Raw genomic sequence first — 13,324 nt, forward strand, 5'->3', positions numbered from 1 at the left:
TGAGTGTATATGAATACTAAGATATGATATCCATTATAGCAGGCAATAGAGGAGTGGAAACAAATTTAATATCATGGTGAAAGACAACACGCCAAGCTAAAAAGGTCAAAAGAAGCGCCAAGTTGCCAGTCTCCGCCTGTGCCGATCATCATCTCTGCTTTATTTTTTGGTATTCCATGTAAGATTTCACTTTATGCATTACAAAACAATCTTTTCTTTGGGGCAAGGTTTGTAAAAAGCTAATAGAAATGTTCTTTTGTGAACATATATGCATATATATGACAGGAACACACCTCCAGAGGTGGTGTTCCCAGCAACCTCAGAGCAACCTCGTCACCGTCCCTCCAAGTGTTCATGGAAGCCATTTCGCGGCAGGAGTTGCTCTGAGGTTGTTAATGAATCTTGGATCCAGCTCCAGGAACGCTAGAGACAGGCGGGGAGCCAGACAACCACAGCGAAGCTGCCACGTTTGGTCTCTCACCCGGCAAATTTAAACCCAGAAAATTCGCTGAAACGGATGTGGTTGTATGTTATGCGGACTTTTTAGTCTAACTTTATATAGTACGTTAAACGGATATTAGTTAAATTCGTTAATATTACTGTATATATATATATATATATATATATATATATATATATATATATATATATATATATATATATATATATATATACACACACATATAATTTATATATATATATATATATATATATATATATATATATATATATATATATATATATATATATATATATATATATATATATATATATATATATATATATATATATATATATATATATATATATATATATATATATATATATATATATATATATATATATATATATATATATATATATATATATATATATATATATATATATATATATATATATATATATATATATATATATATATATATATATATATATATATATATATATATATATATATATATATATATATATATATATATATATATATATATATATATATATATATATATATATATATATATATATATATATATATATATATATATATATATAACGGACATATACATATAAAATATAAAATAATATATAGGAGTCCTCGTTATTCCGTGGTAACGGACACGCCCATAAAAATAAAAATAAATAATATTAGGCGTTATTCCGTCTTACATGGTTTAGCGTCGTAAGCAACTCAAACAAACACGAACTAGTTTCGGGAGCGCGGTGGAAGAATACGCTTTGTTGTGGTTGTAGGGCGAGGAAGACGGCGTCTCAAGTCTCTGTACATATGCCATTTTGGTTGTTTGCACCGTCTCTCTCTCTCTCTCTCTCTCTTGGTTATGGCTCCCAAGCGTAAGGCAGACTCTTCTGATGGTAGTGCATCAAAGAAGAGAAAGGCCATCACCATGGAAGTTAAAGTGGACATTATAAAGAGATCACAAAAGGGAGAAACACCAACAAACATTGGCCAGTCGCTTGGCCTTAGTCGTTCCACTGTGGCTACCATCATCAAAGATAAAGAGCGCATTATGGAACATGTGAAAGGATCTGCTTCTATGAAAGTGACAGTGATAACCAAGCAGTGTAGTGGTCTAATTATTGAGATGGAAAGATTATTGATGCAGATCATAGAGGAAGAAGAAGCACCCACCCCAGAGCCTAGGGCTTTCACAAGGCAGGGCTTGGCAAGAGGTTTTGCTGAGATGCATCAAGCGTTGGCAACTTTTGAGGCTATGGATCCCACCTTTGAAAGATTCACTAAGGTTTCCAGAGGCATTATGGATTTGATGCAATGTTACAAGGAGATCTTGTATGAGAAGAGGTTGCTCTCTGTTCAGACTAACCTGGAGCAGTATTTTACGAAGGTAGAGAGGCCTGCAACAGATCCTGTACCCTCTACCTCAGCTGCCTCTACTACTCCAGACTCACCTGCCCCAGAATCTCCAGCACCTTCTGAATGTTTTGCCTCACCTCCAGGCTCACCTGCCCCAGTTTCTCCAGCACCTGGAGGTTCTGCCTCACCTCCAGACTCACCTGCCCAAGCATCTCCAGCACCTGAAGGTTCTGCCTCTCTTGATTCACCAGCCCCAGTATCTCCAGCACCTTCCGCAGCTTCCTCTACACAATAAGCCTGTCTCTCCCTCCCTTGCAATGCCTCCTTCCAGTGTGCAAGCCAACCAAAGGAATAAAGGTAAAAATTTTTTTCTCCGATGTTCCGACTTAAATTCAGGTTAAATTCAGGAACGGATCAACGTGTCAGGAACGGATATACGTCGTAACCGAGGATATATATATATATATATATATATATATATATATATATATATATATATATATATATATATATATATATATATATATATATATATATACAGCAATACTCCGCTTAACGAACGTTCGTTTAACAAATTTCCGGCTTAACGTACTATATAAAGTTAGACCAAAAAGTACGCATAACGTACAACAACATCCGTTTTAGCGAATTTTCTGGGTTTGAATTTGCCGGGTGAGGGACCGAACGCGGTAGCTTTACTGTAATTGGCTGGCTCCCCGCCTTTGTCTCTAGCGCTCCTGGAGCTGGATCGAAGATTCTTTAACAACGTTAGAGCAACCTCTTGCCGCGAAATGGCATCCATGAACGCTTGGAGGGACGGTGACAAGGTTGCTATCAGGTTGCTCTGAGGTTGCTGGGAACACCACCTCTGGAGGTGGTGTTACTGTCTTATATATGCATTTATGTTCACAAAAGAACATTTCTATTAGCTTTTTACAAACCTTATCCCCAAGAAAGGATTGTTTTATAATGCATAAAGTGAAATCTTACATGGAATACCAAAAAAATAAAGCAGAGATGAGATGAGCCACAGGCAGGCGGAGACTCGCGACCACCGCCGCTTCTTCTTCTTGTGACCTTTTTGCTTGCGTGTTACTTTCATCATGATGTTTATGTTTCCACTCCTCTATTGCCTGCTATAATGGATATCATATCTTAGTATTCATATACGCTCATGCCACAAGGATAACCTTGACTCCGTGGCACTGAGTGATAGTGAATTACTTCATTAGTAATTCACTATCACTCAGTGCCATGGAGTCAAGGTTATCCTCGTGGCATGAGCGTATATGAATACTAAGATATGATATCCATTACGGCAGGCAATAGAGGAGTGGAAACAAATATCATGGGGAAACACAACACGCAGGCTAAAAGGGTCACACAAAGAAGCAGCAGCAACCGAGTGGCCGCGAGTCTCCCGCTTCGTCTGTGGCTCATCTCATCTCTGTTTTATTTTTTGGTATTCCATGTAAGATTTCACTTTATGCATTACAAAACAATCCTTTCTTGGGAGCAAGGTTTGTAAAAAGCTAATAGAAATGTTTTGTGAACATAAATGTGAAAATGTGAGAGAATTTGTACGTAACTCCTCTAACTCATATGACATCATAAAAGTAGTGGTACACCGGTGGCCCAATATGCTGCCAAGCATATAATTTTTTTTTTTTTAACCCATGTGGTATGTTGGGGACCAGCCCAGAATGCATCCCCTCTATTTCCATTATTTCCTATGGGAAAATTATGTCTGCTTAATGAATTTTTGCTCTACAAACAGCTTTGACATCCCCTATCCTGTTCGATAAGCGGAGTATTACTGAGTATTACTATGTGTGTATATATATATATATATATATATATATATATATATATATATATATATATATATATATATATATATATATATATATATATATATATACAGTAAGTCCTAAATCATCACGGTAGTTCTTTATCCAGTAAATTCACAGTTACGGTATTTGGAAATTACTACCCTCGATTCGATAAACAGTAAGAAAAATTCACTGATACGGTATCACTCATGTCATCCGAGAGGGCCCAGCGCAGGGGAGCAGGAATGTTGACGTCATCTATGCCACACCTCCCCGCCAGCCACTCACAGTACGGACTTCAACTTGACCACCTTTGGAGCCTATTATCTCTTCCCCTCCTCATCCCTTTTTTAACTGCATTACACATTACTTACATGCATTACTAAGTAGATGAATAAATGGAATATTAACCCCTCGTGCAAGCTTGTCATACTTGTCGTCTTTGTGTATTATGCTGCTATTTTTTAGTCACTATATCGCCTTCGAAGAGGAAAGTGAGAGAGAGAGAGAGAGAGAGAGAGAGAGAGAGAGAGAGAGAGAGAGAGAGAGAGAGAGAGAGAGAGAGAGAGAGAGAGAGAGAGAGAGAGAGAGAGAGAGAGAGAGAGAGAGAGAGAGAGAGAGAGAGAGAGAGAGAGAGAGAGAGAGAGAGAGAGAGAGAGAGAGAGAGAGAGAGAGAGACATTTGTTAATATTTTAGACAAGCGGGACGCATGTAACTTATCTTCGAGAGGAAAGGGGAGGGAGGGAGAGGAGACGAGAGAGAGAGAGAGAGAGAGAGAGAGAGAGAGAGAGAGAGAGAGAGAGAGAGAGAGAGAGAGAGAGAGAGAGAGAGAGAGAGAGAGAGAGAGAGAGAGAGAGAGAGAGACATTTGCTAATATTTTAGACACAAGCGGGACGCATGTAGCTTATCTTCGAGAGAGAGAGAGAGAGAGAGAGAGAGAGAGAGAGAGAGAGAGAGAGAGAGAGAGAGAGAGAGAGAGAGAGAGAGAGAGAGAGAGAGAGAGAGAGAGAGAGAGAGAGAGAGAAAATTGTGTTGTGTGTTGTGTGTGTGTGTGTGTGTGTGTGAGCCACGAATGTTACAAGGCGGACGCATGTAACTTATCTTCGAGAGGGAGAGAGAGAGAGAGAGAGAGAGAGAGAGAGAGAGAGAGAGAGAGAGAGAGAGAGAGAGAGAGAGAGAGAGAGAGAGAGAGAGAGAGAGAGAGAGAGAGAGAGAGAGAGAGAGAGAGAGAGATGGGAACAGTCTATGCCATTGGGTAATTTTAGACACAAGGCGGGATGCATGTAGCTTATCTTTAGTGATTGGTGGAGACAAGGATGGTGGGAGGAGCACTAGGATTTCAAAGACAGCATACAGCGTGTGTAGTTGGTATTCAACACACTATACGAGACAACTGAACTGAAGAAAGCTCAGAAAAGAAATATGACGCCTACGTAGGCGTCACCGTATTTACTACTGGGGCTTCATGACGCCTACATAGGCGTCACCGTATTGAAGGGTTAAAGGGTCTATTGTAAGCACAAATATATTCATAATCATCATAGCAAACACTAAAAGCCTACTACCAGCGGTGAACCATGCAGCAACTGATAAAGGGCAGAGATGGGCCTGGCAAGCCTACTATCAATGAATGGTGGAAGTCGTATAACATCAAGCACGCCTTAGATAACATCAAGTCATCTTGGAATGAAGTGAAGACATCTACCATGAACTTGGCGTGGAATAAAGTATGGCCAGAATGTGCGCAAGACTTCCCAGGCTTCACTGAAGACGACATTGGTGCGATCAGAAATGACATAGTAAATCTATGCCATAGGGCTGGCTTTGATGAAGTTGATGATGAAGATGTTCAAGATCTTTTGGAAAGCCATGCTGAACCTCTCTCAAATGAACTTGTAGAGCAAGACAAGTCATCACAAGAGACAGAAAAAGAGTGAGACGAGGAAGAAGAACCTGTGTGTGGCCTGGACATCAAAACTCTTAGAGAATGTCTCGGTGGTATCGAAAAAGCTCTGGAAACTCTGAAGGAATGTGACCCAAATCCTGCCAGGAGTAGCAAAGTGGCTCATGACGTAGAGAAAAGTGTCAAGATTTATCAAGAAATCTATGATGAAAAACCAAGAAAAACCAAGTCCTCCATCTACTCGTTCTTCAAGCCAGTCCCTGCTACAGCTGGCCCTTCCACATCCACTGCTGACGGTTCTACAGCTGACCCTTCCTCCATATCCTTTCTTCAGACCAGTGAAACGTGCTGACTCTGCTACAGCTTGCCCTTCCTCCATATCCTCTTTCTTCAAATCATTGAAATGTGCTAACCCTACTACAGCTGACCCTTCCATGTCGTCCGACAGTGTAGACGATGACCTCTTATCCTCGTCTGCACACTCAGCGGAAGATGAGGAAGGGCTGAAATGCCTATTGTTCCTTAGCCTCAGGAGGGACATCATCTGATAGAATACATGGCGAGTGAAAGGTAAATAAAAATGTTTTGTTTATTTCTTTTGCGCAGTACTTTACATTTTTTTTTTGTTTATGACAATTTTCATGTATTTTCATTTCTATAGGGGTGGCTTTTGATGTGCTGGAACACATTCCCTATTATTACATGTAATAATGGGTTTGGTATATGTCAATTTCAATTTACGGTAAGGTTTCCAGGAACGCATATGTACCGTATAACGAGGACTTACTGTACTTCAACAAAGATATGATGAAAAAATTATTATGAGCATGATACATTCAAAGTTGGAATATGCAGAAGTTGTGTGGTCACAGAGCTTGAAAAAAGATATAAAAAAAATTACAATGGATCCAGAAGATAGCTAGAAAGTGCCAGAACTAAAGGACCTAACATATGAGGAAAGGCTGAAGGAAATCGGACTGCCAACCTTACGAGATAGAAGAGAACGAGGAGACCTAATAACAATGTATAAAATAGTAAATGGCATTGAAAAGATAGACAAGGAAGACTTGGTGCTGGTGTCAGAAGAAGCTGGAAGGACAAGAGGACATGTAAAGATTAGGATGAGGTAGTACGTGAAGGATGTGGGAAAACACACTTTTCCACATAGAATGGTGAAAAAGTGGAATGCATTGAGTGACGAAGTCGTTACAGCACATAATGTGCATAACATTACCAAACAGTTGGATAAATGGAGACAGAACACTATGAGCCCCACTCAAACCCTGTACAATACAACTAGATAAATACAGACACACTGTGAGAGGTGTTAATTATCATTGTCCCAACATAAGTCATGAGTGGTGTCAATGCACTGTGGAATGCTCTGTAACCTTCTGGTACTGTAGTTTTCCTATGTGGCTTTTTATGAAAATACGATACATTACAACCAAAGAAACTTTAATCAATAGTATTTGATATGTGAGCTCCTGGGAAAAAGTCAAAGATGATTTTCAATATCCAGACTTTTCCTATTCCAAAGTACAGTGGCACTTGATATTCATAAGGTGGTTATAGATATGTGGTTTATTCTCAGTATATAAGATGACTCAATTTAGGAGGCTCAAAATTGGTAAAAAAAAATCATAGTTCAGAATATATAGTAGGTTATGTACGAATTCACTCAATTAAAGACTATCATATATCTTGCTTAAACTTACCTTGCAGAGACCACCTGTCCCCCACCAGCTTCAATCAGACGAGATAAAGACTTGGCCTTTGGTGAATGGATGAGAGCTGTCATGTTCTGAAAAGGTTGTTTCTTCTGCCTCCACTGTTTCTCTTGATTATCACCCACTCCACTGATGGCACACTTCCACCGCCAGGCTGCTTTAGCAAGTTTGGCTGGCATGCTTTCAGCATCAAGCTTTGGATGGTGTTTGTTTGATTGGTTACCCCAAGCAAATAGCTCTTCCTGCAAGTGAATATATATATGTATGTGTGTTTTCAGATAAGCATGTGTATGTAAAATCATGAGGTGTTTCAAGAATCAGTTTGATAGGCAGTCATGTAAAGAGTGTCCAGGCTTTATTTATTTACCTAGTTGTAAGCATATGAACTTAAGTTAACCTATTATTATTGTTTCTCAGGCTTGCATACTTGCATACTTGGACTTCAGTACAAAATTTTGGTATACCTCTACTTTAGACTATAAAGCAATGTATGCACTTGCACTTGGACCAAATATACACTGCAGAGCAGTTGCACCCTACTCTTTAAAGGTAACTCTTTCTTCACATAACACAACATGTGCCTAAAATTATTTTTTTAATCTTAAAAAATATTTTCACATGATTACCTGTCTCATATAAATAGCACTAGGGTCCATCTACTTATTTCCAAGGTTGAAATACCAGAATCTAAAGCCCGCAATAGAGGATGCAGTGCGTATAGTAGCTGCACAACACCCCCCTACCCCTCCATACCAGTGCACCCTCTCCACCATGCCCACCATACCATTTTCAAGCTCATGACATACTGAGGGGTGCCATGCTGACAGGAGGAAGGGCAGGTTGGAGTTATATGAGACAGGGAATTATGTGAACATATTTTTTAAGACTGAAAAATAATTTGTCACATTTACCTGTCTCATATAAATAGGACAGACTCGCACATTGCCAAGAGGGAAGACATATCTAGGAAAACTTATCCATAAACCCCATAATAACCAGAGATAGTCAGGCAGATAGGTGAAAGCATTGTTCATTTAGGGTAAAAAGCATGACATTTGGCAGACTGTTAGACTAAACCATTATAAGGATTTTTAGATGTGGGGCCATTGCTAAATCTGCCCAGGATGTTAATGCCAGCCATTTTCCAATATAGCTGCCAGTAAAACCTATTTATGATTTAATTCAGGGTAATTGCTTCAGCATAACATGGTTGAAGTGAATGAAATGGTTTCTTACTTCCAAAATATTAATTTAAAAACAAATTCTGCACTAAGAGAGTCATTCATGACACTTTCATTGTTAAAACCAACATTACACAAAATATTTCAAACTTATCCTCCGGTTCAGAAGTGTATTCAGCACAATCAAGTGTCATTGGTTAGGTTTTGCAGTCACCCCCACACTGATAGAGAGTAGTGCACCTCAAGGCTGCCTTGTTACACTTGCAGCGACCTCTGCAGCCTTTTTTGCATCCACAGCATAGCAGCTCTCGAGAGTAAATGCTGGCTTCAGGAAGGGTAGTCCACAGTGGTTTCCATTCTGGTGGATACGTCCACCCCAGTCTCCTGGAGATGGATGGGGAGGAGTGGCATTAAAGATTTGCTCCCGATGTGACCAGCCTGATAGACTGCCCTCTTGGCATGCTGCACTAGTGCAGCTTTTGTTGGTGGTAGAGATTCCAATGACCTCCCCTGCTTAGTGAAGAGATGCTGGCACACTTCATCAGTGTTGTCCATATCAATGGTTCGGTAATACAACAAGACTATGATGTGCTCCAGCATGGCCATAGCTTCATCAGCAATCTCTTCAGGAGCATTGCCCAGGACACGAAATGTGGCTGTCATTTCATCAAATGCATTCCAGGTCTCTCATGCCAGCTTCTTCCCTTTTGTAGCAAAGGATGAAACAATATCGCATTCCATGTAAGTATGGAACATAAGCAGAGCTACAGGTCTTTCAGGACCATTAGAAGCTGCTGTTTTGTGGGCAGGTATGTATCTGAAGTAATGGTCAATTGCAAAAGCAACCCACAGGTGCTTTAAGTTTAGCCTGGGCATCACAGCAACTGACAGAACCACCACATTTGTATCAAATGTTCACAGGACAATCTTCTGATAATCTTGTCTTACAACATCTGCAGTGTGAAACAGCATTCTCATGTTGACTTCTTCCTGAGTACAGGGGCTCAGGGCTGCAGTGATGCTGCTTTCCATTTGGTGAATGCTGCATTCTTGTTGTGTGTCTAGCAAGAAATGCAAACAATTCCTGCTTGTTTGCATCAACACTGAAAAACTGGTGCCACTGCTCCCTTCAGTCCTGCATCTGATCCCCTTTCTGCAGCATTTTTTGGTTTCAGACTTCAAGCTGTTGTCATGGTACTCAATCAATCAACCACGGGGGGCATACAGTGGGATGCGCATCGCCTTGCCTACCCAATGGTGCCACTCCAGGCAGTCATGCCTCACAAGTCTCCATACAGGCTCCCTTCCTATGCCAACAAACTCCCAGCAAGAGGCATCGATCTGCCGCAGCCATGAGTTCTGTGGACATCCCCTTGGCCTCCTCCATGTTGGGTTATCCCTTTCAGAGATAACCTGATATGCAGGATCGGTTTCTCAATCTTCTGGGTCTTGCAAGATTCAGAGGGAAAGAACTGTTGTCGTTCCTGCTACCAGAGCCATGGGGACCACATAGGTCATAGCTGGCTCTCTCAGTGCCAGTGAGAGCATTACAGTTGCCCAAGACAATAAGTGCATCACAACAGGGACACTGGTCCAGTATAGAGTCGAGTTTGGAATAGAACATCTCTTTCTCTTCAGTTTCACACATCTCGGTAGGAGTATATACTGCAACAACGGGCAGAAGCCTAGACTATGCTTTAGCCTTAGTCACATTATACTCTCATCAACTGGAGTAACCTCTACAAAGGACGGATGCAGTCTGCTAGAGATGCCTATGGCTATTCCCTTGACATGGTGACCATTGCTCATGCTGGACCAATAGTAAGTAAAACACTTGCTATTGGTCTTGCCACTGGCAGGCCTCCCTATGTCAGAAAGGCAGTGGTGTAGTGGATAAGGTGGTGAGTATCATAATGACATGCAGGTAACTTTAAACCACTTGACAAATGGCATTGTTTCAAAGCGGTATGTAGTGGGATTCGAATCTATGCGTGGATGTCTGCCTGTTCCCATGCGGTGGCATAGTGGATAAGGTGGTGAGCGTGGGAGCGGGCAGACGTCCACACGTAGGTTCGAATCCCACCACGTACAGCCTTAAACACTTAGCCATTTGTCGAGTGGTTTAAAGTTACCTACATATCACCATGATACCCAGGTTCTAGGTGGTTACACTCAAGATGAGCTTGGGCGGTGATATGGGCCCTAATATGGGTACCACTATAAATAAAATTGCCTGCGCCACTAATGGGCGGAAACTGAACAGCACTCCCATACACTCTTCAAGCATGCCAACAGGTGCTATAGGCCTTACTGTAAAAAAAGAAAAAAAAGAAAAAAAAAAAGTGGAATAGACTGCTGAGTAGTGAGAAGAATTGTAAATAAATTTAATTTCTGAAAATGGTATTTCCAGTTTTCTAATTATCAACCTACCTTCAAGAAATGTCCAGCCTTGAGAGAGTGGTCGAGGTAGGAAGTTGTCAATACCCACCTTCCAGAGGCAATTGACATAAGGGTTCTCTCAGAGCGTGCCAACATCTTTGCAACTACATGGGTAACATGGGCCTCTAAAGTCTGGCTAAGACTTACTGCCCCACCCAATTGTGCCACTATTTCAGTGTAATTCTCCACTTCCTCTGCAACCATACCAACTAGCAGGAAGACTGGCTGCTGTGGATCTTCTGTTAAAGTTATGCAGCTGTTTCTCTCTTTAGTTTTATCATTAGATACTGGAGGTGGCAGCTTGCTTTGCCATGGTGCTAATGGCATATTCTCCTTATTGCTGTTATCATCAATGAAGGTGCTGTTGGGTTCATTTTCCTGCCAGCAAAAAATAGTAAATTCAAGTAAAAGATTATAATTAACAGATATTTTGATTTCAATCCTCCTGTAAAAAGTAAGGGACATCATTTGTAACAAACTAGATGTAATAACATGTTCATAAGTATCACATTAAAAGTAATGCTATGTGAAGGACTCCACAGTAAATTCAGCTCTTATGTCTTTAGTATTATATGTATAATGGTAAAACTAAGAGCAGTATCATGTTAACAACTCAATAGTACATTAATTTAGTGACCAAAAGAGATGCTGCCATAACAAGGATGATGCACACCTCTCCTTGCTTATACCAAACATGATAGCTAGAGATGATTGAAAAAATTTTCATGTCAGCCATGGGAAACCTTCACCTTTTGAACTGGAGCAGAGTATTCTTCAATTTTCTTTTGCATGTTGTCATGAAGGCTGAGTCTAGCCAGATGTTCATCAGGGTCATTCCAGGTTATCTGAGTTGCTAGGGACTCCACTTCCTCACCTTGCATTACACGATACACACCATGGTTATGAGACATATTAGTAAGCAATGTACTAAGATTGATTATTATTGAGAGAGAGAGAGAGAGAGAGAGAGAGAGAGAGAGAGAGAGAGAGAGAGAGAGAGAGAGAGAGAGAGAGAGAGAGAGAGAGAGAGAGAGAGAGAGAGAGAGAGAGAGAGAGAGAGAGAGAGAGAATGGTAGACTCCAAACATACAAAACTGTACTGCAAATTGCAGAAAAATTATGAGATCATCATAACTTACTTTGGTAAGTGTGTGATGATCGGGGTTCCTCTTAGGCTGTGCTGTCCAACTATGCATGGTCATGCGTGACTTACAGTGCACTGGTACCAAGGCTCAGATTTCATCCAGAGTTGGGGATGAGAAGGTGATGTCGGGGAGCACATTACCAGAAAAACAACCATTCACAAAGCATAACACTGAATTTAGGTTCACATGGAGCTGACAAGGACAAATGACAATGAAACCATAGACAGATATGTGTGAAATGACAATATACTAGCATGAGCTATGTAACAAACAGTACCCCAAAAACAAAGGGATGTGTGGGCACACATGACCATGCATAGTTGGATAGCATAGCCTAAGAGGACCCCAACCATCACACACTTACCAGGGTAAGTTATGATGATCTCATAATTCCTCATTGGCTGCACTGTCCAACAGCGTGACGTCATGCATGACTGTTCATAGCCTCATCCCCAATATAACAAAAAGGTTAAAACACCGAATGTCTATGCCAGAAACAATAAGCAACCAGAGATAAAATACAGATCATTACATACTATCAGCATATGATTTCAAAGTGCTCTGTCAAAAGGAACCCACATGTAATATGGTCATGTTGTAATGTTTAGCAAATGTAGATTCATGTTTCCAACCAACTGTTTTTTTAAACCCATGCCATTCATGTTCTAAATGCTGTAGAAATGGATGCAGATTGAACTGAAAAGGCATTAAACCATGCCTCACTTATACCAGACTCTCTCACTACATCCTTGACCCATCTAGTAATTGTGGCCTGTGATGCAAGCCCAAAAGGTATCCTGGTTGTTAAAAAAATTATTTTGATCTGGTCTTATTCTCAGCTTATTTGTTAACTGTAAATATGTCCTTATGGCATCACAAATACAAAGATTAACACTCAAAGGAAGAGCACAAAAACTTATTTCTTGCAAATGATGTTGGACATAAGGTCACCCATTCTAAAAATGATCTCATTCTGGGTAAGCAACATATTCCTAATGCCCAAACAGTCAATGGTTTGAAGCCTTTGCTCAGACAAAAGCATGAGTAAACCTGTCACTTTTTTGCTTAAAGTTGAAAGAAATAATTGGGCATTGCTTCCCCAACCATCAAAAGTCTTTAGTAGCAAATCAGAATCCCATGTAAAGCCATCCCTAGGCAGTTTTAAGCGTTGTTTAGCCACTGACCTCATAAACTAGCACACAATCTTGTGCTGGCCCACTGGAGTCCCATTAATCTGAGCTACTGTAAAGTTGGCTGACCTGGC

At 40.4% G+C, this 13,324-nt stretch overlaps 1 protein-coding gene across 2 annotated transcripts in view; it reads right to left on the reverse strand.

The window, feature by feature from the left end:
* Nucleotides 1-13,324, reverse strand: part of LOC123514717 (DNA topoisomerase 2-binding protein 1-A-like) — a 61,112-nt gene that overhangs the window by 35,195 nt on the left and 12,593 nt on the right. For both annotated transcript variants that reach the window (XM_045272788.1, XM_045272787.1), the window contains exons 3-5: nt 11,666-11,790; nt 10,908-11,294; nt 7,285-7,538 (exon numbers count right to left, since the gene is read on the reverse strand). In XM_045272788.1, coding sequence (XP_045128723.1) covers nt 7,285-7,538; nt 10,908-11,294; nt 11,666-11,790 — 766 coding nt within the window. The remainder of the gene's footprint in view (nt 1-7,284; nt 7,539-10,907; nt 11,295-11,665; nt 11,791-13,324) is intronic.

Source organism: Portunus trituberculatus, chromosome 38 (genome assembly GCF_017591435.1).
Source record: "Portunus trituberculatus isolate SZX2019 chromosome 38, ASM1759143v1, whole genome shotgun sequence".
Taxonomy (NCBI): Eukaryota; Metazoa; Arthropoda; class Malacostraca; order Decapoda; family Portunidae; genus Portunus; species Portunus trituberculatus.